Genomic DNA, 24,495 nt, shown 5'->3' on the forward strand with positions numbered 1-24,495 from the left:
TCCTTACTCCTGGCACAGTCAACATTTTGCTTGCATCTTCTGCAGCATTCAGAGGAGTTTCCTATATTTGCCCTTCTCCTGGTTGTTTGCTGCCATGTCTGAAGCACCCTCCATTTATCACAGTGGGAATGCCCTCTGCAGCCACCAACTCCTGGTTTGGTTGGCAACTGGTGCGTTGCCACATTGTGTCTCTGGCAGTGACACATCTTTGCCATATCCGTGTTTTCAAACACGTTGTTTTGGTCTGATGTTCTACTGGTTCCTCTAAGGACTCGGTGTCAATGATGGGCAGTTTGTTGTGTTGTGGGTTTGTTTTTCTTTTTAATATCCTGTACACCGTTATTTTTAGATTAATTTTGAAGGTAAACAGCAGGAACAGCGTTCTTATAGTCCTGCCAGTATAGACTGGAAAATACTATAAGCTCAACCCTGAATATGCTGTTTCATATTTATTTACTTTTGTTAGCACATCTTTTAAAGAGCGTGAAAATTGTGATTTTCAGTCTTATGTTGGCTTTTTCAATGTTTCTTTTCCATCGTAGTTGAGATGGATAGCCTTTCTGAACTATCCCAGCAAGGTGCCAACCATGTCAACTTCGGTCAGCAGCCGGTCCCAGGGAACACAGCCGAACAGCCTCCATCCCCTGTTCAGCTTTCTCATGGTAGTCAACCAACAGTTCGGACCCCGCTTCCAAACCTGCACCCTGGACTTGTATCTACTCCCATTAGCCCTCAGCTGGTAAATCAGCAGCTGGTAATGGCCCAGTTGCTGAACCAGCAGTATGCAGTGAACAGACTTCTAGCCCAGCAGTCCTTAAACCAACAGTACTTGAACCATCCTCCTCCTGTCAGTAGATCCATGAACAAGCCGTTGGAGCAGCAGGTCTCAACAAACACAGAGGTGTCTTCCGAAATCTATCAGTGGGTCCGTGATGAACTGAAACGAGCAGGAATCTCACAGGCAGTATTTGCACGTGTGGCTTTTAACCGAACTCAGGTCAGTATCTTTTTTTCTTATTCTTTTAAACCTAGGAGACCCTTCTCTCCCTCCTTCCCTCTTTTCTTTCTCTCTCTCTCTCTCTCTCTCTCATTATTAACTCATAGATTTAGTAATTATCACCTTTTAAATATCTGTCCTTGCTTCTATCTTGCCACCTAGCTCCTGTGAAGGAACCATACTTTCTTGCAGGACCAATGTCAGTGTTGATACAGTATAGAAATCCAGGGCAGTAGGCTTGTGGAAATACAAGCTCTGGAATTACACACTCTTCTTAGAGAGGTCTTGGTTCCTCTCCATCTTCCCTGGAAATGTAATTAACAGCTCTTTGCAGAACCATACACAAAGTCACCCAACAGATTGCATTTGTGTTGTGAAGGTATGCCAGTACTGACCACACACATTCCATGAGCAACCTATCTTCTTTCCCAGGTATACCTTTTATTCTTGTTTGCATTTATTTCTGTCATTTTTTAGTGAAAGTCTTAGTAATGTGACTCATAGGAACTTTCTGAAAAGACTTAATTAAAAAAAATAAAAGCTTTATTTTTAGGTCCTCTATTCTTTCATGTGTTTTTGCAGTTCGTAGTTTCTAAGATTGCCAGTGTCCACGTCAGAGCATATACTTCAGCTCATCAGTGCAGAAAAAATTAGCCCTAGCAAAGCTGATAAGTAACACTAAAATGTGTTATTTTTTACACCTGTTTTAGAAGCTAACCCTGTTATAATTTATTCTACTCTATGAATTTAACTTAATGCCATGTTGCGTGGAATTTAATCAAGCAGAAATTATGGAAGAAATGTCAGTGTACTCGGAGCAACTAATAAGATCTTAAAATTTTTAAAGTCTGTTTTTTAACTAAAAACAAAATAGGATTTTTTAATAAGAAATATATTTTTAAAATATATACGTAAATTTGTATGTAAATTTGCTTTGGATTCCACATTTTTAAACTTGGGACATGAGTATTTGCCCATTATTGAATATATTAAAAATATATATTTGCAATTCTTTTGAAATGTTGATGTTTCTCACTTGGAGAATAAAAACTGTTTCATATGCACTAGTACCAGATTTGAATCAGCATGTCATTTGTAATCATTTTGAAAGATTATTGCCTCAATTTTTTTTTTTTACATCCTCCTTCAGCTGAAGGGAATGCAGTCATAGGGTGAATTATCTGTAGAGTTGTGTGTGTGTCTATGTGCCTTTCCACTTAACGACAGAGAAGGTTTTCAGGACCAGATTTCATGGCATACATGAACTCGTGCAACTTTTGTAAGCTGGGTTCAGGAAGTGTCAGTTATTGTATCTAAAAATAAGCGACACAGAGGTTTGTTTAATGCAGCATGTAATATTTTAACTTTCGATACTATAAGGTATTGAAGTACTAATAGTTGTTTCAACTTACTGTGTCTAGCAGCTGCCATCTTCCCTGAGCAAAAAGCCGAGCAAATAATTCAGAAAATAAATAATTTATTTACTTCTTTCTCAGACTTGTCTAAAGCAGCTTATTTTGTCCCAGTTCCCTCTTCCAAAGCCATTTGTTCAGATTTTGTCAGCTCATTTTCCATTCCGTTTTTAGTTTATCATTTGTTCATGAACAGTAGTTGTTATCTGAAGTACAAGAGCAATTGGTTCTGACTGGACCTTAAATGTATATGACATGCCTTATAAAGATGCTCTAGTGATGGAATGAATGCTACTGTAGAGCCAGACTTATAGTGAAAATTCTAATATTCAATTATTAGACATTTTTCTTACTAACAGTATTATTCTTACTATCAACATTTGCTTGAAGTTTTATTCCTCCACAGATATTGCAGTTAACCAACTTGGTAAAAATATACTCAAAGTGAACCAAAACTAGGAGGAAACTCAAACACAAACACTGAAATAAAATTCAGTGGAAAGAGGAAAAGATATGAAATATATATATATGTAATATATTTTGGCAATATTCAACCAAATAAACTTGAGAGAACGCAGAGTAGTATCCCCATATCCTACAAATTGTGTTAGCTAATCAAATTAGTATTTGCAGCTAGCTACGTAACTATCTGTAGTATTTACTATTTACTGTGGCCAACGAAGGGAATGGAAAGGAAAAATACTAGGAGCCTAGGCAACATTGGCCTCAGTATTATGAAGAAATAAGTTATACTTTTCATAAGTGAGTGAAGGCTCTTTGAAACACAGCAGAATTTAGCAAAATGAGCACATTTCACCTTTGCAAAACTGCAAGTTGTCATTGTACGCTCAATAACAGTTGTACAAGTATATATGTACCTGCAGTTTTTATATAAGAGCATATAAATTTGTTTTAGTTGTTATCCTTCAGAATTTATTATACTTTATTCAAGGTTCATCGAATTTAACTAAAATTTAGGCAGCATTGTTTGACTACTGCTATTTACAAGTTTTTTTTCTGATACTGTTATGATATCTTCTGGTTTTCTTTCTGCTACAGAAAGTGAAAAATCACATTTAAATTCATCTGCATTCTAAGAGAAAAAGCTAACTCAGAGTACCACTGACATTTCTGATATTGCCATAAGCATATTTGAGCCATGTCCAGGAACCGTATCATTGGTTATTGAATCAGAAGACCTTAGGAGTTCTACACAAACAAAAATTTCGATGTCTAAAAAATTCGATGTCTAGATGTGTTCTCAGATGAGCAGAGAGTTTGTTTTCAGTGTAGAAGTTACTGAAGGAAGTAAGTTATAAACTCAGAGTAAAGAAGCTTAGTGTTTTGGCATTAAAATAGACTTCAGTTGAATTGGCTGAAGATGTTGGTATACCACTTATTTTAAACACTTGTGCTTGAGAGTGCAACTACAGAAATTCTGTTTTTGGGGGTGATATGGGGAAGGGGGGTTCTACCAACTTAGCATTGTAATTCAACATTTGGCCAAAATTTTCCAGATTTTTTTTTATTTGTGGGAGAAAATTTTACCTAGAAGTATTTCTGCTTGTGCCCAGCCTAAAGGAAAGAATTAGATTAAATTATCTCTGAGGACTAGATTGTTTTTTAATGATCATCTGTTTATATGGAGAAAAAAGCTCAGCCACACCTAAGAAAATTGAAAGGGCGTTCTTAATCTCTTCTTGGATAATTTTCCCCCCGTTCTTACCTTCAACATGGAAGTTTCAAAAATGTGCAGTTCTCAGGAATGTGCCTTGCATGTTTAATCAAAGAGAAGTCCAGAAAGCTGTAACTTCCTTGCACCATACATGCACAATGGCACAATTGTAGGGAGCAGAAGTAGTTTGGAGGCTGGAGCACCTCTCCCTGCAAGACATTCCTCAGCAGTTCTGCTAGGAAGGCTTCAGTGCACAGTGGGCTCTGAAGTTTTATTTGTGCTTCAGCAGTTGCTATTACGGCTCACTGACTGCAAAGAAACAGACTGAATCCTGTTAGTGCCCCTTTGTAGTGCACTATGGAAAAGTTCGTTGAGTCAGGATCTGTGCAAGCAGACCCAAGTTTCACTTCAACCTTGGCTACCAAATGTGTCCACTGGACTCTCAATTTGCTAGGGCGATATTGGTAAACTGATCAGTTTCAAGAACTTATATTTTAGTTGACGTTCAGCAGAATAAATTTGGTGCATTTTCCATGTGTGCCGATGCACTGTGTGGCTCAGCTTTTTCCCAGGATCTTTGCTGGGCAGAACTGGCATTTGTGGTCAGCCTGCTGGTCCTGGTGGCACTTGGCAGCCTTGGGGTGCATAGGAGGCATTGACATGTAGTGCTGTGTGCCAGCCTCCCTGCAGGACACAGGCTCAGGCTGCCCCTGCACAGTTTCTGTTAAACTGGCGGCTCTTCGTTGTCTTCTTTGCAAGAGCTGGAGAGGAACATCAGTACTTGTTCCTCCAAACCACTTCCAGAGTCCTATACAAGTAAACAAACTCCTCTCCCATTTTGGCAGTGCGTTCGTAAATGCAAACATGAGCCAGGAAGTGAAAAGCTTCGGTTCCTACCAGTGTGTGTGGCATTTCACTTGAAGGCGTAACTTAAACCGGTGCACAGCAGGGTGATATCTCCGTGCTGTGCCAGTGAGGAGCTGTTAGTCATGATTGTGGTTGGAGCTGTAACTCTGAGTTGACTCTCTTTGTTTGTGTACACTTTCAACCATAACATTTCCTGCATGAGCTCAGGTTCTGCTGTGCAGAGGTGAGTGACCCCCATCACCAACGTGGTGAAAAGAGGAGGAGTGCTTTCTGCTGCTTTTGCCATGTCTTACTATTGTAATTTTTCCTCTTCCCATAAGTGACAGGTTTTCATCTCAAGGTTTTTGGAGTACTTCTCAGTGTTTCTGCCAGATACATTTCTCTCCTCCTTTCTCCTTCACCCCCATACTTTTTAAAATATTAGCTGCCAGGATATATTGTGTTTTGATAATATGTAATGCCTCTTCTCCTATGCAAAAACTTCTGTGTATTTAAGACTATGCCCATTACTAATTCTGGGCAACAGCTATTTCAAGGGAGAACACTTGGATGCAGTAAATGGCTCCATGTAATTTTAAAACAACAGCCAAGTTTACACCAACCACCTTCTCAGGCACTCTTTTTTTCTTCCACTTTGTCTTTGGCACACTTTATTTTCCAGTAAAATGAAAAATGAAGATGGATTATTCAAAATTGATAACAGTAATGGACCATCATGTAATGTTTTATTGAATTTGAGTTCTGTAAATTATGTGGTAGAGAGAAATTTGCCTGCTTAAGTATAACAGAAATTGCCACTGTATTCATATAATTCTTCGTACTGTAATTTAAGAAAAAGCACACTATCCATATCACTATTGAATAAAAGGTAAAAAGGTGCTATTACACTATCATGACAGCTCTCCTCTTGCTACTAAGCGACATAGATAAATGTGTCTGCTTATAACTTACTTGGCAAGGATCCAGGCTTGTGGGTGGAGCCTGCAAATAATCCTCCACCTGGACATGGGGCTTAAGCACCCTGCAATGAAGGCAGATAGCGTTCGAGGATGTTCTACATATTTTGGGGAGGATTTTGGCAAATTGCATTTTTCTTCTTGAGCTTTGAAGTTCTACGAGGCTGATAAAATCTATTTGAATCAGTGATTACGTTCAAAGAGGAGACAAACTGGGGGCCAGACAGGCAGTGTTTTTGTTCATATTGGCAGACACTTTCATTTATCTCCACTTTTAAAGAATTCATAATTAGCTTTTGAAAGCACTGATAATATTTATTGAACATTTTTGTGCAATTAGTAATGAATTATACTTGTGATAACGTGTAAACTTTCTTTTTTCAATGGTTCCTGGTAACATCTTAAGAAAATACATTTCCAGTGTGAAAGAATAACCGGGAGGAGAAGTAAAGAGGACTGCCCCTCACAGTTCCTATAACGTCTGTGCCAAGTAGTGTTGGCCTTTTGTACAGCCTGAGGTACAATATCAGGAGACCTCATCAGGACTTGCAGCTTAGCAAACCATTCAAGCCTTGTAGAATGAACAAGAAGATATGAGAGTATTCTTTCTAAGATTTTCCCATTCTGCTTTTAGTCTGGCCATCTCTAGGTGAATGTTGGTGCTCAAAGAATTGAAGCAGTAGGAATAATATTGGAAGTAGGCAAACTGTATCATAAGGCATTCCCCACACCTTGTACTACACTGCTATCTTCTGTTATTTGCATAGATAATCTGACAATTAGGTTCAAATGTCCTCAAAGCAAACACCTCCTTAACCCTTCTCTCCATGCTTTTGTCTTCCCTCTTTTCTCCACATCTGTGTCCTTTGCTACGCTCCCAACTCATGCAAAGACTCACGCCAGTGGTGGGAAAAAGAGAGGAGAATGGGGACTTAATGGCATTTCTAATCATCGAGAGTTATCTTGCAGATATTGTTATCCTGACATATGCAGGAAAAATTAAAAGAAAAACAAAAACAATGGGAAAACTGTTTTCTTAGTTTATTTCACTAAAGAGTAAAAAGGTACACACACACACAAAAAAAAAAGCTTTTCTGGCCTTTTTTTTTTCTTTACCTTCCCACTGTGTGGTTATTCCAGTAACTCTTCCCTAGTAAAGTATTTTTCAGGGGCATTTTCTGTGGTTGACTGTTGGTAAGGAGTCTGCTCTCCTGTCAGTTTTCGGTCCACTTAAGTTTAGTTTTCCTTTCTTTATTTTAATCCTGGAGCAGTTGTTTTCAGCAAAGTAGTAGTCAGAAATCAAGCATTTTTACACCCCAGTCATACATCTTGTGCTGTGCAGACAGCTTTGTCTTGTCTCCAGTGGCACAGAATCATTTCTGATGCTCTTTGGAGGATGGGTAGTGTAACCCTATCAGTGACAACAGAGTGCTTTAAGTACTTAGAAGTACAATGGTGTAGACAAGAATTTAACTTCCACATTTTGTAATAAGTTTATTGTTGAACCTAATCACTAAGAAAATTTTAAAACTTATACTAAGTTTTAACACAAATGATGCTTTTCTCTGTAACTCATTTATTTACCTCCTAAATAGTTTCTGCCTGGACACCAGAAAAGAGGAGGGATGAAGAATAGTGGTAAGAAAGCATTCACCAGATTTATTTTTTTTTAAATCCTCCTCCAAATTATTTTCCAGGCTCAGTGCTGGAAGTACAGCGTGTGTTTTCCATCCCACCTTCCTTCTGTTTGTGCAGACCCATATGGAGCCTTGAGGACCACAGTGGCCCCAGCATAGTGGTTAACACCTCCATCCTCATTGCCTTGGGAGGAAGAAGAGCGATGTGGCTTTTGCCTGATAAGAAAGGACTTTTTGGGTTATGTGTCAGTTTCTTTAGGTGCTGTGAGCGTCAGACTTCCCTTCAGAGAAGGCAAAAGCTGATGCTTGGGCCATACCTTTCTGTAGGAATGGATATCTTCAGTCAGGATTGCCTCTCTGTTAGTCTTACTGCTTCCGCTGGGTTAAAGCACAACACACCCCAACTCCTTAAATGCAACAGCTCTTCAGGAAAAGTAATACTGAGTTGTGTTTTTCAATACCACATTCACGTTCCCTTGTTACACTCACAGTAGAAGCCTCTCCTTGTCCCAGCATGGTAATAGCTTTTATTTTCAAAAGAAGTTCACGTTTGCTTTTGCAAACATTAACAGTTTTCTTACTGCAAGCCTTGTTACTTCAAGACATCAGAGCATTTTGTATGCCTGACATATTTAAAAGGAGAACTTGGCAGGGGGGAGACTTTAAAAACCTGTTGATGTGAAACTTCTAGTTGCATTCGTGGGTTTGTAAATATTTCATCTATTAGAGTAATTAGATCTCCCAGGCCTGCTCCATTGCTGACACGTGAGCTATAGTGTTTATGTAGGGAACCTGGCATGATTTGTATGAGATGGCAGCATGCTATCATCTGCAGCCTGCTGCATGTGCCCTGAGTGCTGGCTTTCTTTGATTCCTTAATACTCTTTTTGGTGTATCCTTGTTGGGCTTACTCAGACACTTGTCCAAGGACAGCTCTAGTAAAAGGACTTAGAGTGAGGGACCTACATAGCACGTGCCAACATGAAGCCCAGGCAATGGACTGGGTAAGGATTGGAGTAGTCCTGATGAGGAAATGGAGGTGGTGGGAGGAGAGAGACAAACCTCTCTCTTTCTTTGACAAAGCAGAGGGAGCATCTCTTCAGAGGCTAGAGGTCAGTTTTGTCACCTGTTATTAAACTCTAGTATAAAACTCTCACATCTTAAGTACTGCCTTATTAAAAATTCGGATCTGGGTCCATTAAGAAGTACTTATAGAGCATTAAAAGTTTATCATTTTGGATTGTGTATGAGATATCACTTCTTTTAAAGAGCTGTTTAAGCTGCTAGTAACGGGGAAAGCCATTTCTTGAGGTTTTGCTTTGTCTGGGAAGCCTGAGAACCTCGTGGTGCCTCTGGACTATGTGTGTTTCACTTACTCTTAACTTCTTGTGATTGTCTGGCAACTGTGAAAGATTTCATGGCAAGTTAAGCTAGTAAAAGGAAGGAGACCTATTAGGAAGATTCAGTTTGTGTTGTATGTAAAACAGATGCTTAATAAAATTAAGAGCACAATTGAGGCTCTCTTCTCTGTTACCTAAATTGCCATTAATATATTCCTGTGTGGAGCTAATAGTCCGTTTGGCTGCTCTTGTTCCAAGGCCAGTGGAAGGAGGACTGATGATCAGCCGCTGTGCAGGGGGCAACTATACCAGGCTAACTGTCCAGCCTTTTTTTCTCTTCCTCCTCCCTGCAGGGCTTGCTCTCAGAAATCCTCCGAAAGGAAGAGGATCCGAAGACTGCCTCGCAGTCCTTGCTCGTAAACCTTCGGGCTATGCAGAACTTCTTGCAGCTGCCAGAAGCTGAACGAGATCGAATTTACCAGGACGAAAGGGAAAGGAGCTTGAACGCAGCCTCTGCCATGGGCCCCGCACCTCTCATAAGCACACCGCCCAGCCGGCCTCCACAAGTAATCTTCTCTCTCTGTCTTTTAGATGTGCTTGTTGTGCTTTCTCCATGTCCTGCTGGGTGAAGCCTTTCTTTAAAAGAGGAAAGATTTTTGCTGTTGTATTCCTTAAACGCTCACAGAATCGTTATTTGCAGTGCATGTCACAAATTAAATTTAAGAAATGTAATGGATGATAGTAACAGTTCATTACTAGCTATTTTCTAGTTTTAAGATAAACTCTATCCATTATGGCCCCCACAGAGTTTTTTGCTCTTTCTGTTGAGACACAAGCTTTATTTGCTCTAGGATCATACTGTCTTTTGTTATCTTTATTTTTTTCCTGCAATTCTTAGGTATTGTTTTAATGTTAGAATTTTTAATAGAGATTTTGAAGTATTTGGATCACTAAACTGAGTGGGAATGAAAGCAGAAGTATGAACACATTGTATTGCCTTTAAAATTGTATTCCTGAGAACAAACAGGTTGAACTAAATGTCTAGGGGAGATAAGACTCCCTTCCAAAATGCAGGGGGCACCTTCATCAGGTCAAGCTGTTGACAACTGGGTAACAAAACAGTCTTGCATGATCCGTTGCTCTGAAAGTTTGGCATATGTGCATTATAGCTGCATTAAGTTTGTGTTCAGATGAAACTCCTATTGATTTCTGTAAAATCTGGTCTGACTTTTTCTATAATTCTCACAAATCGAGAAAGTCTGACAGAATTAGATCCATAAATTAAACAGTGTAGTCCTTTTGTCTGTCAGAGAAACTCTTGATGCTAGCTTTAGGGTGTGTGAGAAATAAAAAATGTAATTGTGAAAACACTAAAAGAAAAAAAAAAAGAAGGGTGTATTTTCCGAAATATTTGGCATTGCCGTAGATCAGGGTTGTACCTTTACAAGGACAAAACAGACTGATCTAGAGATCAGTTTGTGGGAATGATACTGTGCTAGATTTGATGTACAAATCAAGGCTTTAGTGTTGTGGACATTTTGTGATGGTTGAGAGTATAAACACTTTTTTATAATCATTTTTTTAACAAATCCAAGCATATGCCTACAGACATATTTTATATTTATTCCGAATGCCACAAATTCCTACAGATATTTTGCCTAATTTCTAGTGGATGCCAAGGACCACTCTAAAGTAAAGAATAATGAGGACATAGGAAAAGGGGAGGACAGCAGATCACTTCTGATATTCTATAGCACTTTTCACAAGAAAAAAAAAATTAATAGAAAACACAGATTCAACTAATGGTCTAGTTTTGTTATCATTAACTAAGTTTAGTCTGTAAAATCCTCTAAAGATACTCTTCAAGATAAAGTTAGGAGGGTCTATTTACATAGCAATGCTTTAGCAGGAAATAGTTAAATATAGATAACTGTGTTTAAAACAACTTTTGAGTTTCGATTAATATCTGCACATACTCCCACAGCTCAGGTAATTCAGAGCAAAGGCTAACCCTCCTTCTTAACTTATCTCTTTCTACCAAGGTAATGTCTCACTCTGTCTCAAGTGGTCTTGGTCAATTTCACAGCTAAACAACAGAGTTAATTACAGGACCTTCCAGCAGGATGTTGAGTCAGGAGTAGTCCTTGTGTTGGTTTTAATTCACACTTTAAATTGTATAAATTTGCAGCCTGAAAATGAGACTTAGGGTTGTTTGTACTTTTTACTGACAAAACAGAACGTAAGTCCAGTTTGTTTGGGTTGTTTTGGTCTTTTTTTGGGGGGGTGGAATCTGCCTCTACTCTGTGTACTCGTTTACGTTTGCATGCCATTTTTTTAGTGAGACTCAGGAGTATTGTTAGTCTAATCACGACAGTTAAAAGTAGAAACAGCGTACGCTTTTGTTTGGATCCTTTTTAAAAGGAAAACAGGTTAACAAGGAATCCTTTTAGACTAATACTTGAGAAGTATAGCACAAAACAAGCATTTTTCTGACTACTGTATTGTTTTTTGTCATTCAACAAAACGTGAGCACTTTATCTACTAGGCGGATGAGGGATGTGGAAACATCAAAGTCTGGATGCTGCATGACTTTTAACATGTTGCCAGAATTATCCACTTATAAACACATGTAGCACTTGCCAGCTGCTGCTGAGTGTTTTGAACCCTAGGTTTGAATATTTAAATATCCATCTTAGTAATGTAAGTACAAAACTTAATGCTAGAAGTAATAATGAAATAATTCTAATAATTAATCTGGCAAATACTATTTTACAGATTGTAACAGAAATGAGCAGGAGTGAGGGTTCTGCAAAATTATCAGCAGAGCTAGTTCTCTTATAGCTGCCTACCTGCACCCCACCCCAAGAAAAATGACCACAGTTTACCGAACATTTGATACGAAGGAATTAAAACTACCAACATGCTTATTACGAAAATTATTATGAGCAATTATTTAACATTCACTGCATAGAAATAACAGCATAATATTTTTCTAGCTTGGCTGTAAAGTACTTGGATAACTGTTGAAAGACAAAACAGACCATTTATCCTGACAACAGAATTTAGGCAACAGCCAGCATATTTAATATTAAATCTTTAGACCAGTGTAACATTTGAAACAATTAAACTATGAAACCATGAAAAATGGAAGCTAATATGCCACACATGAAGGTTTATTTTGCAATTGCAAGTTATCAGTTTCGGAAGGATGTGAAAATAAACATCCTGAAAAGAATCTATTTTGCATTTTTGTGTTGCCAACTGGTGGCCAGACAGTAGAGCAGATTTAACCATTTATCAGCTGGGCTTGTTCTATGTGAATTTTACGTACTGTTTCATGCAAAACCAGAAAGCGTGACCTTGGAGGTCTGATAGGATAGTAGGAACTCACCAAGCAGAAACCCTGGTGGCTGAGTGAGAAGGAAATGCACTGAATTTATCTCATTTTTACAGCATTCTTACTAGTTGCGACTTGAGCTAATGTATCTGGATTGTTTCCAGTTCTTTTTTGAAATCCTTTAAGAAGCTCTTTGTCCCCCTTACTTCTCCTTTCTCTCTGACTTAAACAAAAAAGCAAAATCTTGCTAATTTTTTTTAATTGAAATCATTAGCCTGTAATGCATGAGCTTTCAGAACCGTGTTTAGCTCTCTGAGCTGGACAAGTTTTTAAGTCTTGTATTATCTTACGTGCTGGTGGGCTGAGTACAAAGTGGCACAGTGTGCAAGAGGTTTTGCTTGGATGTTATTCACCTTACCAGCTCCTGGGGCAGAATCTCATCTGTTAGGCTCTTTCCTGGGGCAGTGTAAAGTAAAAACATTAACATGTCCATCAGGTAGGTACTGCATGGAGATCTAATTCAACCTCTCCAACCTAAAAACAAAATTATAAATGCTTTCCCTTTTTTTTCTTCATATTTTTTTCCCCTTTTCAACACCTTCAGCTTGCAGATCACACGACATCTGTCCTTTCCGGGTATTCCTAAGTCAAGTGCAGTGAATGGGTCTGTGGCACATTGCTGAGGAATGGGAGGATGTGGGGATACTTCAGGGAACGCAGAGTGTTGAGCTGTGTTCAGGGTGAACAGAGTTCCCCATGGAGATACTAGGGATGGCTCCTAGCATCCTAGCAGATCCTTCCTCCTCCTCAGCTTGGAGAAGGGATGGAGACAGGTGATCAAGTTATAGCTTTGTTTTCTAGCGTATGCTGATGGCCATCCTACAGTTATGTGTACTTCCTTCTCAGTACAACTGATGTCAGTTACAGAAGAGCTGAGGAAGAAACTTCTCCCCACCCATTTTCTCCAAAGAAAAATTGTGCTGACTCTTGAGGTCCATCATGATCCTGTGTAAAAACAGAATGTTTATGAAGTCAAGAGCAGAATACAATTTTAGCAAGCAAACTTGTTAAGAAATATCCACAAATCCTGCATGAGTTACAGTTTTGGCTGCGCAATTTACAATATTTTTACTTTTCTTATTCTCCTGTCCTCCTTCTGACCACAAATATATATTAGACATTTTTCATGATAAAACAGTTTCAAATTGGATCGCAGAGAAAGGATGTCGCTCTTTAAAAGACTGGTGCTGGGGAGGACACTGCTTTCTCAGGGCTTGAAGACTGGTGAACTTGCATTTCCAGGAACTGTAGATAGTGCCTGCTTCATGCAGTTTCACGTTGGAGCCCTGGAGTTCACACATCATCCATCACCACCAGCAAAATTTTAATTTTTAAATTTGAGATTTAGTTTGGTAGACCTTGTGCCAAGTTGCACTTTAATGAAACTCAAAATGAACAAAATAATAAATGCAGCCCTCTCCTTCCCCCACGAAAACCACCATGGAGGAGAGTTAATGGAAACACTGACACTTAACTATAACTGCACTTCCAGGCGCCGCAGTAATAATGGAGTAGTAAACCTTGTCCTGATAAAAGCTGTTCTGAAAGCAACAGCATTTATTGTACCTCTTGTGCTATTTGCAGAGTATAACTGAAAAGTAGTTTGTTTTGCCTGGAATGAACTACTTTATGAATTTTAATGTACGATGTAATATTAAAAGCTAAACCAGGATTAAAGAAGATTTTTGTTCCCAAGCTAAAACAGTACTTATAAGAATGTGTTATAAAAGATTTTTTTTTGTTTCAGTTTTGATGAGGAAGAATGAACTTCCATGTTTGTGAAAAACTCTTCAGATTGGTTATTCCTTCTACAGTAACCTCTACTTCTTTTAGGAAATCAAATGATTCCTGAGTTTCTTGGCTTTATTTGATGAGAAAATATCTGTCCAGGCAGACAAGGAGGGGATGATGTGTTATTTTTTTTCCAGGTATTTTTAAATGTCTAAATTGACTGGTGATGGGAAGATGCCTAAATGAGTTGCTGATTCTCAGTATATATTCTCACTTATAAAATAATGCTCCCTTGTTCCGTTAGTATTTGCAAAATTTGATTACAATAAAAAAAAATGTAGCTAATCTATGATTTGTTTCCTAAACAGAAAATGTGGCTATATGTGTGGGTGGAGCGAGAGGTTGTGTTTAAGCTCAGATGAGATGGGAGATTATGCTTCGTTTTGTTTTTCAATCCAAAATGAATACTTTTTCTACCTCTTCTCCCAGACCTAAGGTTGCACTGTTGAGAGCTTTCTGTTATTCAGTGTTTCTTCCTTTCTTTCCTTTTCTTCCTTCTTTTTTTTTCATTTTTTGAGGAGGGTGTTTTTTCAAGTCAGCTTCAAACAGTCTCTAGCTTGAACTCAATTCTAAATTCAACACAGCAGGCTAGATGCTTGCTATGTATAAATTATGAAACAGTTTTATGTATGGATATTCTCCAAGAGGTTAATTAGCATTATTGCATGGAATTCATCAGACCAGAGCAGACCAATGGTCCATCCAGTCCAGCCACTCTATACCTGATCTTTAAAGAGAAATTGTTAAGAAGCAGGGGAAGAATTTTTATACTTGGCCAGTGATGTAAACTGGAGAGGGTAGGAATATGGCTGTGAGCTACAACTCTTGATAATCCCCAAGCCCACCATTTTATAAATTTAAGACTTCCATTTGCCTGAAGATATGTGGGCTAATACAGCATTTCGATGCAGATATTAGTGTTTTCTGTTGTTCATTGTCCAATTCAATATCAGCAGAAGGCAGTAGGGCAATATAAGCCTTTTTTTTTTAAAAAAAAATTCAGGTGCCATTGAGTTTATTGTCTTGTATAAAAATAGATGTGATTTGTCAACCAGAATGAGGATTCTCAGTAGTTCTCTTAGATCAGAAGTATATCCATACTAAATTCCACATGGAAAAGTGTGGACCAAGAATCACAATATAAATTGTTTCCAATTAGGTATGTGAGTTTTTATTATTATTATCTGGCTGTTCACTCTACAGCTCATTTCAGCGTTGTATGAAGAAGTACTACAACATCTTTTGAAGCTGAGTGGTAATCAAAAAGCCAACATCTTGCAGGAAAGACATTTTGATTAGGATCACAAGAGCAAAGAGTTTCCTTCCCAAAATATGCCATGGCATTGTATGTCCTAGGACAGTACTTCTTATCTTTCCCTGAGGATCTTACAAGATTAGTTACAAGTATTCCTTTTGAATGGAGAACTTCATCAAAATTTAAATTGCTGGTCCAAGAAGATGAGTTATCAAAGCCATCACTCCTAGTTTTCTAATTAACTTAGCATGACTATTACATGTTCACAGTCACTTCTGTCTCCAGTAGTAAATTTCAGGCTCCCATTGGTCATCATTTATCTTTTAGCGAGTCCTTTTCATTTGAAGATTGTAAAATTGCAACTCATTTTGTGATTTTCAAATTGTATCACTGGATGGTATTCAGGGGATGAACCTGCTCTTGCAATCCTATGTTAATTTTCTCATCATGAAGCATGTGTTCCCCACCCTAAAGTGTGAAGAAGAGGAGCTTCGTGGTGCTGCTCCTCATGCTGCCTGCTGCCTGGTTCCTCAGATATTTCTGAGCAGCCACTTGCCCAGGTTTGGCCATCCTCTACTGCAGCATCACCCATAAAATGCCACACTGCATAAGAAGAAATACCTTACTCTCCAGGTTTCTTCTGGAAGGTGCCAGTTGTTTGCAGATAGAAACGACCCATTTGATAAACTGTGCCGAAATCAGGTGGTTTTTTTCCCCATTTTCCTTCTGATTAAGAACTCCTGATTTCATACACCAGAAAGGCCTGTGCCTGCCAGTAGGAGGCAGGTGGATGCATGCACCTTGTCCTTGCTGACGTTTCACATTTGCTGCTAATGATCGTGTGTTTGCACAGCTCTGGCAATGCCTGCTAGACAAATCAGGCTCAGCAAAAGTGGCATGCACTCCCAGTTTCTAGGCTAGATTATTTTATCTTAAAAGTACCATGGAGGATAGTTAAGCTAAATTGAGCGTGACTTTGCTAGGAGTGTTGATTTTCCTAAATATGTCCCTCATCCAAAACTCTTTGCCTCTCTTGTCATGAGACCTGTGACACGAAAGCTCATATAAAGTGAGATTAGAAGATGAATTATTGTGTTGTCATTATTTCCCTTTAAACCAAAGGGACTTAATAGCACGGAAAGATGCTGACTTGCACTGGGTTTAACTGATAGTGAAACTGGTTTTAGACACATCCTTGAGAGCTGGCTGAATCACCCTCTGGAATTGCCTGACTCCGTTCATTATACTTGGAGGTATCTTGGATGACTAACTTAGACAGCTAACTTCCGGATGGCTAAATTAATTCAGCTCCCAACAACTTCAGTATGAACCTGCAGGTTTGAACTGAAATCTGCAGGTTTGATTTTGCATAGTCACCTTGAGGGTTCTTGGCAGAAATCCAGCCTTTCCTCTCCTCTTAAGGTCCACTAATCTTAGTCAAGTGCTGCAAGAAGAGAAGCTAAAGAAAGATGTTTTCCTTAGCCATTGAGAATACTGTAGGGATATTCTGAGAAGATTCTCAGAGAACCTGCTGATTTTTGTACCTGTCAACTGATAGCACATAAACAGCAGATGCAACAAACATAGGAGAGGTGGTAGTGTGGTTATTCTGTCTCATTTTCATGTGTTTTTCTTTAAACCAGACTCTGAGAAGAATTAATAATTGAAAATATATATATATCTGAAGTATGTAAGGGAATATAACAAGAATTAAGTGTTTTAAGAAAGCTCTAACTTGATGTCATGTGTTATTGAAACATGAATTTATCTTAATTATTGCTTTTTTTAAAACGACTTCAGAATTAAACCTATCAGACAGTGTTTTAAAAAAGTTAAATCTGACGCAACGGATTTGCTTTTGAGTATACTAGAGGTGAACAGTGTTTTGTTTTTTTTTTAATTTTTAATTTATTTCATTAGAGATTCTTTTATGCCACAGTTACAGTTTTTGCTTAATTTGTGTGGGACAAAGAAATATTGTAAGGATTCACAAATCTCTACAAGACTGTGTGACAGGTTACCACATAATTTATTTTATAACATGGAAGTTTAGAGTGGTCAGCTAATGGTAAGTCACATTTCGAATGCATTCACCTGTTAACAATATGCTGAATTTTCTTGTTTCCCAGTTGTCAGAACTATGGATAACTTACAGTGCTAAGTCTTCAATAAGCTGAAAGAATGTAAGAGCAGTATGGAATAAAAGAAAGAAAATGGAGAGGGGAACTGTTGAGGAAGGGAATGAGAGGAAGATTACTCTTTCATAATGAAAATTGTCTCATAACATATATTTTCTAGGTCAAAACTGCTACTATTGCTACGGAGAGGAATGGAAAAACAGAAAACAATTCCATGAACATTAATGCTTCCATTTATGATGAGATTCAGCAGGAAATGAAGAGAGCTAAGGTGTCTCAAGCACTGTTTGCAAAGGTGGCAGCAACCAAAAGCCAGGTAAAGTTCACGTGGCACAACAGGCTTACTTATTTCTCAATTCATTTTTGAGCTGTTTCTGTGTAATTTTTAGTGACTGGCTGTGGGTTAGCCTGATGGCACAGTGCCGCAATTTGGAGCTTGTGTGAGTCCACAGGGAGAGTCTGGGTACCTTATATTCTGTACTCATGCAACTCTGAAAGTTTGTTTCATAAACCTGTAGCTGACATGGATGAGACAAAAGCTGTGTGCAATCCATGTATAGTGGTGCTATGGTAGTCTTGGGGCTTTGATGTTTTGCAATTCTCTGGGCTATAGTGAGGAATGCCAGAATTCTGATTTTTGCTCAAATGAGACAGAAATGGGACTCAGTGAAGCAGACCCAGTGTTGAGGATATGCCCCAGACGTGGGACAGAACTGTCTGTCTAGAAAAAAAATGTGTTGTCACATCTGTTACATCTAAGAAAGCATGTATTGTCTTTATGGCATAGGATGGGCGCATGGATACCTGTGTGTGTGCATACGCACTTAGGGTGCATTCTTGTTTCAAGCCACTGTTGTATGGGTTTCTATCCTGTTTTCTTCAACTGAAGTATTTCTGCTAAGTTTAGTGGTAGGAGAGGGAAATCAGTGAGTACTTGTTGATGTGATTATCATAAGAGATGTCATCTGAGAAAGATCACTGGAGTATGCAAAAGCATTGAAGTAACTGAGAATGTGTTCAAGATGCAAGTTGAGGGAAAAGATACAGAAAGATGAGAGCAACTAAGGCCACTGCTATGTCAAGACTTGATAGAAATGGTAAAAACACCAGTGCTTGAAATGTTAAATTTTCATGTCAGACTACTTGTTAGTCCAGGTAGTCACTTTGTCCCACTCTTTTCTACAGTTTCTTCATAAAAAAAAACACACATCTTCCAGGGTAAACTGTCAGCAACCAGTTAGGCCTGTTCTTGTGCCTTCAGGATGTCAGTGTTGGTTTTAATTTTACTGACCTTTGACTAGTATGATGTTCACATTTTGGAATTTATTCTGTTTCATTGTATGGAAAGGATGTTGTCTCTTAAGTTACATATTGTAAGGAGCATTTAAAGGGATAGTTTGGAAATGTTATATGAAAATGATTAAACTCAAGCTGTGGACTGTAAAAATTACAGCTTTATGGGCCACATGCCTGCCTACCCTTCAATCACTGTCAAAGTGATAATTTCTACAATAATATGTTTCTTTTATTGTGGGATTCTAAACACCAAGTGCTGTTTAAACATTAAACTGAATTGTTTATGTTAGTGCTGTACTCAGTGTGTCATACATCAGGCCACTATAATCTCCCATGGAATGTAAAATTTCTGTCATGAATCATGGCTTGTATATCAGAAATTACTGTAATTTTGATTGGAAATTACAGGGCTCTTGAAATGTTTCTAATTATGATAGAATGTTACAGCAGCTCCCAACCTGTGTGCTCCTCAGATGTCTTTATTTACATGTCAAGACCAGGGCCTGGAGAACTGTCCGTTCTCTACACTTTTCCATTCCCTTTGCTGTTCTCCACAAAGCTAAGGTATGAATCTGGGCTGTTGGTCCACGTTCTTTTCATCTGAGTTTATGTTTTAGTGCATTTATTTAAGAATGTAATCTTAAAATGTCTAGGTGGGAAAGCTCTCCCGATTCTGATTTGAAAAGAAATAGTTAATCTCTTTTAAAATCAGCGTTGTAAGGACAGAAGCTTCCAAAGGATGAAATGTCATTTTTTTTTAAGAGTATTAGTACAAAAATTTAGAATCTTGTGCAGGCTGTGCTACTGAGTGTACAGAACAAACAATAGAAAACAGTTCATTTCCAGTTCATTGTGGAGATCGTCTGTTTTCAGACGTTGTTTTTCTCCTGTATTTAAGCATAAATAATGTTAATTTATGTATTAAGCAAGATCTCAGTACTGTATTTAGCCAAAGTGCAATTTATAGTAGAAACTTGCTTCGTGGAGAACCATGTAGGTAAACTAGTTGTGTTTGATCTTCTCTTAATAGTTGAATACTAGTCAGACAATCAGTATTTATTAAAACATGATAAAAAAACCCAAACATTTAAGAAAGCCATGTACAGTAGAAGAAATCTGTCATGCGAAAAAGTCTGCATTGGAGCTTGTCAGTAGTAAAGAGAAATATTTCTAGGGGCAAAGAAGTCTCTCCTTATGAACTAGAGACTTGTTCAAACATATTCCTTAAGAGGATCTTATGGTTCATTGTTTTCTTTAATTAGAAGATATTGGTTTCTCACTTCAGAGTGGAAAACCTGGGATAAATCACTTCCAGTTATAATGCAGAGTCTGGAAAATACAAAGTAGAAAATTATGCGTTGGTTAAAATTCTTCTTTTTAAACTCACTAGAAATGAATATTCTCCTTCTCTTGCTTTGGATGTAGAAATTCGATTAACTTGATTAAAGTCTTGGGTTATGGCACAAAAGAGTATGCAACAGAGAACAGTGACCCAGTGGACAAAGATAAGAGTTTGCTGGAGGGCTTTATTTATTTTCTTTTTTTTTTTTTTCTTCTTTGTTTCCAGAAACTGTTTTTTGTCAATATTACATCAGGTGTCTAACTAAGCAGCTAGCATCTGCAAGGTGGCTGGGCTTGCCTGAGCCAGGAGACTGCAGATAATGTTCTGCTGAGTAGAGCACTTTGAACAGAAGGGCTATTAAATGATGTGCTACAGAAGTTTCTATTTCGGTAGTGCAGAGGTAAAAATCAAGCATCCTCCCTTGTGCTGTGTTTGGCTGTGCTGTGCCTTTGGCAACAGTTACCTGGTGCACTGGGGGCCAGGCTTGGTCCTGCTGCTTGACCTGGATGCAACAGAGGTCATAGCACGAGGATGGGATGATGGAAACAGGAAGAGATTGCAGTGTTATCAGTGAGATCATGCTCTGCCCTAGATGAGTGAGCATTTGCATACTTGCAGTTTCACAGTGCCGACTCACTCAAAAACTGCTTCTTGGCTCTCCTCAAGAAATGCATTTGAATCAATTTGGGTACTTAGCTAGGAGGTTCCTCCTGGTTGAATTCTTTTCCCATATAGCAATACACACAATTGGTATTTCAAAAACTCCTGTGTGTTTCAGGATCAATATCACATCTGAAAATTAATTTCTAATTCTGTTAAATTCAGAGGAATTACAATTCAAAAGAATTGTAATCAGCAAAACATCTACTGTCAGTATTTAAAGTCTTACGTTTTTATTGCATTTGGTCTGTATAATAGGCCTACATATTTTTTGTTAGGTTATGTTGAAAAGAGAGCTTTAGAGAAAAATATGCAAGTGAAAGACCGAAATGCTTACCACTTTTTCTCTTTACTCACAGGGTTTTCTAGAGGAAGAAAGGCAAATACTAACAATATTTTTCACTAAAATTTAATCACACCTGAGTAAGTCAAAATGAAAAGAATCCACACATAAAATTTGGAATAGTACGTGTTACTTTTAGAATTCAATCATATTGGGGTTTTATTAAATTTATTACCCAACAGTCTGATCCTAATAATTCAGAGAGCACATACTTAATTTCATTACTTCAAATAAAAAAAGTTGATTTGTGTAATGATCATTAAGGCATCATGGTTCAGTAAGTGTGCGTTGGTTACAATGTTTTCATGTGGGAGCCGGGAATGAGGGTTTTGGGTTTTTTTTGATGGTGACAGATGCTGAAATCTAATTTTATTCCATAAAAACAAACAAACAAACAAACAAAAAACCAAACCTAGGAGCCCCGAGAGATAAGGGAAGTAGAGACTTGTAGTGCTCCTGTATGTTTGCTGCATTTTGAGAAGTTACTTCTGTGGCTTACTCTGAAAAGACAGCGTGAAGGAGGGAAAAAAGTAAATCATATCTGAAAATCAGCTTATGTTGCTAAATCTTTCTTTAATGTAGGAAATTGCAATTTGCAAAAACTGAAGAGATACTGACTTCCATATCTCTGAGTGTCCTGTGTGCTACAGTGCATAGCTGTTAGTTTGCATTATTATGCTTAGATAAGTTATTGCAGAATAAATAGTTAAAATCAGTACTCTTCTGCATCTGCAGTGCTGAGGATTCCTGTGCATGTGCAAGTGGGTGTCACATACCTCTGTCCTCCCTGAGTAAAAATGCCTGTGTCCTGAAGTCTTTGACAGTTGGGGCACTTGGGTTTCCAAGAATCATGCTCTGATTTTAATGTCATAATAAAACCAATAGATTATTAGCCATAATTCCAGCATCCTCGTGTAATTAAAGGGAGTTTTGATCCGTTACTTTTGAGCTGTTGCACAATGTTGCCTAATTTCCTGTCCCTCTGTCCCTGGCTTTCAGTTCTGTTAGGCAGTTATGGCCTTTGCAATGAGCAGTTCTGCATGCAAAGCGTGGAGGTACAGTGGTTTAGAACATGCTATAGACTCCACCCTAAGCCATCACAAGCATTTTGTGCAGTGGAATTCTGTGAGAAGTGTTGTCTTCTAGCCTTAGTATGCACCTGGAGTTCCCTCCTCTAAAGCTTAGCGTGCAAGGGAGCACAGGGTAGGGATTGGGAAGAGCATCTCCCACCTGTAAGTAGATTGGAAGGAGTTAAATGGGAAGGGAATGCTAAACATTGGCACTAAAATTGCTTTTGGTGTGCAAATACCATGTTTTTCCTGACATAAATATTTTCAGAATAGGCCGTTAGTGTTCAGGTATATAAAACCTTGCTTTTGCTGGAAATTTTAATGTTGTAGTAAACCCAGAGATTTATAGTGAGAAGTTGATGTCTGTTATCTCACTTTTATCTTTTAACCAGCAGTTTTATAAATGCTATATCTTTGATCTGGCTTTTTCTGTCTAGAGGCTAAGCTATATACTCTAATAGGAAAGTCATTTTTAAGCAGCTTCCCACATTGAACAAGCACGGTATTGTGGATCTGGCACAAAGATGTAACATGCCATTACCACAGGTATATAACGATCTATTCAACTGTTTTCCAGTGGGGAGAAAAGAAACCTTTTAATCACCAGGAGGAACATTCTGTTGACAGCATGGCTTTAGAGGAGGGGCTTCATTTATTCTCAAAGCTGCTTCCTTGGGATGCTGCACCTCGTGCTGTCCTGGGGCAGCCTGGCCTGGGGCTCTGTCCTTCACCCCTCTTCTCCTGCTTTGTCTCCTCCGTGCAGCTGAGTCACTTCCTGTTTATAAATCTTGGTTTAAAACCTCCTTTCTCCTCACTCTCAGCATACGATGGGTTCTCTGTGGACTGGGGAGGGATGCTGCACAAGCAGCCACAAGGTAGGAACAAAACTGTACCCTGAAGCCTTGAGGCTTTCCGCTGCTCCTCTCTTCCACCTGGAGATAAAGTCCTCATCCTTGCAGGAGGGCAAGGTAGCAGACATAAGCAGCATAAGAAAACCATGCTGCACACTATCCTTTCATTTTCTTTAATGTTTCCCCCTCGCCCCCATGGTGATTGCTCTGGCAGCTGAAGATGTGCCATGAGCAGCAGGAGCTGGGATGGGATCGAGTGTCATCGGGGACAGGAGAGGAAGAGTGTGAACCAAGAAGGCAAGATGGGCGCTTGTGTTTGATCAAGAATGGCCCCATTAAAGTGATGTGTCATTCAGTGAAACTGTGAAACTTGGCAGATAAAGCTGATTTTCTTCTTTCCCAAAATATCATATGGCAGAGTCAGTGTGTTCTGCCTCGCCCGGGTCAGGAGGAAGGAGGTTTTTGGGTTTCTATTGCAGCAACAAAAGGAGTGCTTAGAGAACTCCAGGCTCTTCCTCTGCCCTTGTCTCTATTTTGTTTACATAATGTCTTCACAGAAATAAAGGCTAAAACCGTAGGAAATTCCTTTAGGAATGTTTTTAAAATAGTTCTTTCTCAGATTGGAGAAAGATGAATTTCAGTTAGCTGGCTTATTGCCCAATCCAGGTAGAAGTGGAGTAGTGCTGGCGTCGGTCCTGGTCGCCTCCATTTTACGGAAATGACCTTGGTTAAGCAGGCTGTCTTCAGCGAGTCTTGGGTTCCCACTCGTAAAAACTAGACAGTAACTTCTTGAGTCAACAGTGCTGCACTGAGAAGAAACTGCCTTATAACCTCTGAGGTGGCTCATATCAGTATGCAGATGCCCGCACAAATCTGCATGGAGGGAAAAAAACAATAAACTTTGATAGAGTTGAAGCCAAAAGAAAAAGGGTCACCGTGGAAAATCCTTCACTTGTAAGAAAGGATGATATTGACCACTTCAAACCATTCCTTGGGGCCTGCCAGCCCTTTGTAAATAGGGCAAAGGTTGGGTTTGTTGACACACGGATGAAAAAGCGGCTTCCCAAACATGCCCTACATGTGGGGTCAGACAGATCTGGCGAGAGGCTCCAGCAGCAGGTTGTGGAGGTGGTGGCAAGTTTCAGGAAGTATTTAAGCCCTAAGGAGGGATTTCTCAGAGGAATGCAGTACATACCTGCCCTGCTCTATTCAGGAGTTAATGCTTAGTACTGTCATAGCCTCATTCTACAACGTGTCCCTGCCAGGTACATGTTGGGGGCACCAAGCAGGTTGTGGTCCCAGTTCGCAGGTAACCAGGTTCTGGGTTTGGTGGCTTGACCCAGTGGAGGGATCAGGGCCTGGGGGAGAAACAAGGAGAGCTGCAAGTTTAAGTCATCAAATGTACAAATGACAAAAGAGAGCCAAGTAGAGAAAGCTCTTCACAAAATACAAAATTCTGTTAAGGAAG

At 38.9% G+C, this 24,495-nt stretch overlaps 1 protein-coding gene across 5 annotated transcripts in view; it reads left to right on the plus strand.

Moving 5' to 3' along the window:
• Window positions 1–24,495, plus strand: part of SATB1 (SATB homeobox 1) — a 90,799-nt gene that overhangs the window by 47,975 nt on the left and 18,329 nt on the right. For all 5 annotated transcript variants that reach the window (XM_065752952.1, XM_065752951.1, XM_065752949.1 and 2 more), the window contains 3 exons: window positions 543–997; window positions 9,238–9,450; window positions 17,626–17,781. In XM_065752952.1, coding sequence (XP_065609024.1) covers window positions 543–997; window positions 9,238–9,450; window positions 17,626–17,781 — 824 coding nt within the window. The remainder of the gene's footprint in view (window positions 1–542; window positions 998–9,237; window positions 9,451–17,625; window positions 17,782–24,495) is intronic.

This window comes from Cyrtonyx montezumae, unplaced genomic scaffold (genome assembly GCF_038088225.1).
Source record: "Cyrtonyx montezumae isolate F1298 unplaced genomic scaffold, pur_monq_1.0 scaffold_8, whole genome shotgun sequence".
NCBI lineage: Eukaryota > Metazoa > Chordata > Aves > Galliformes > Odontophoridae > Cyrtonyx > Cyrtonyx montezumae.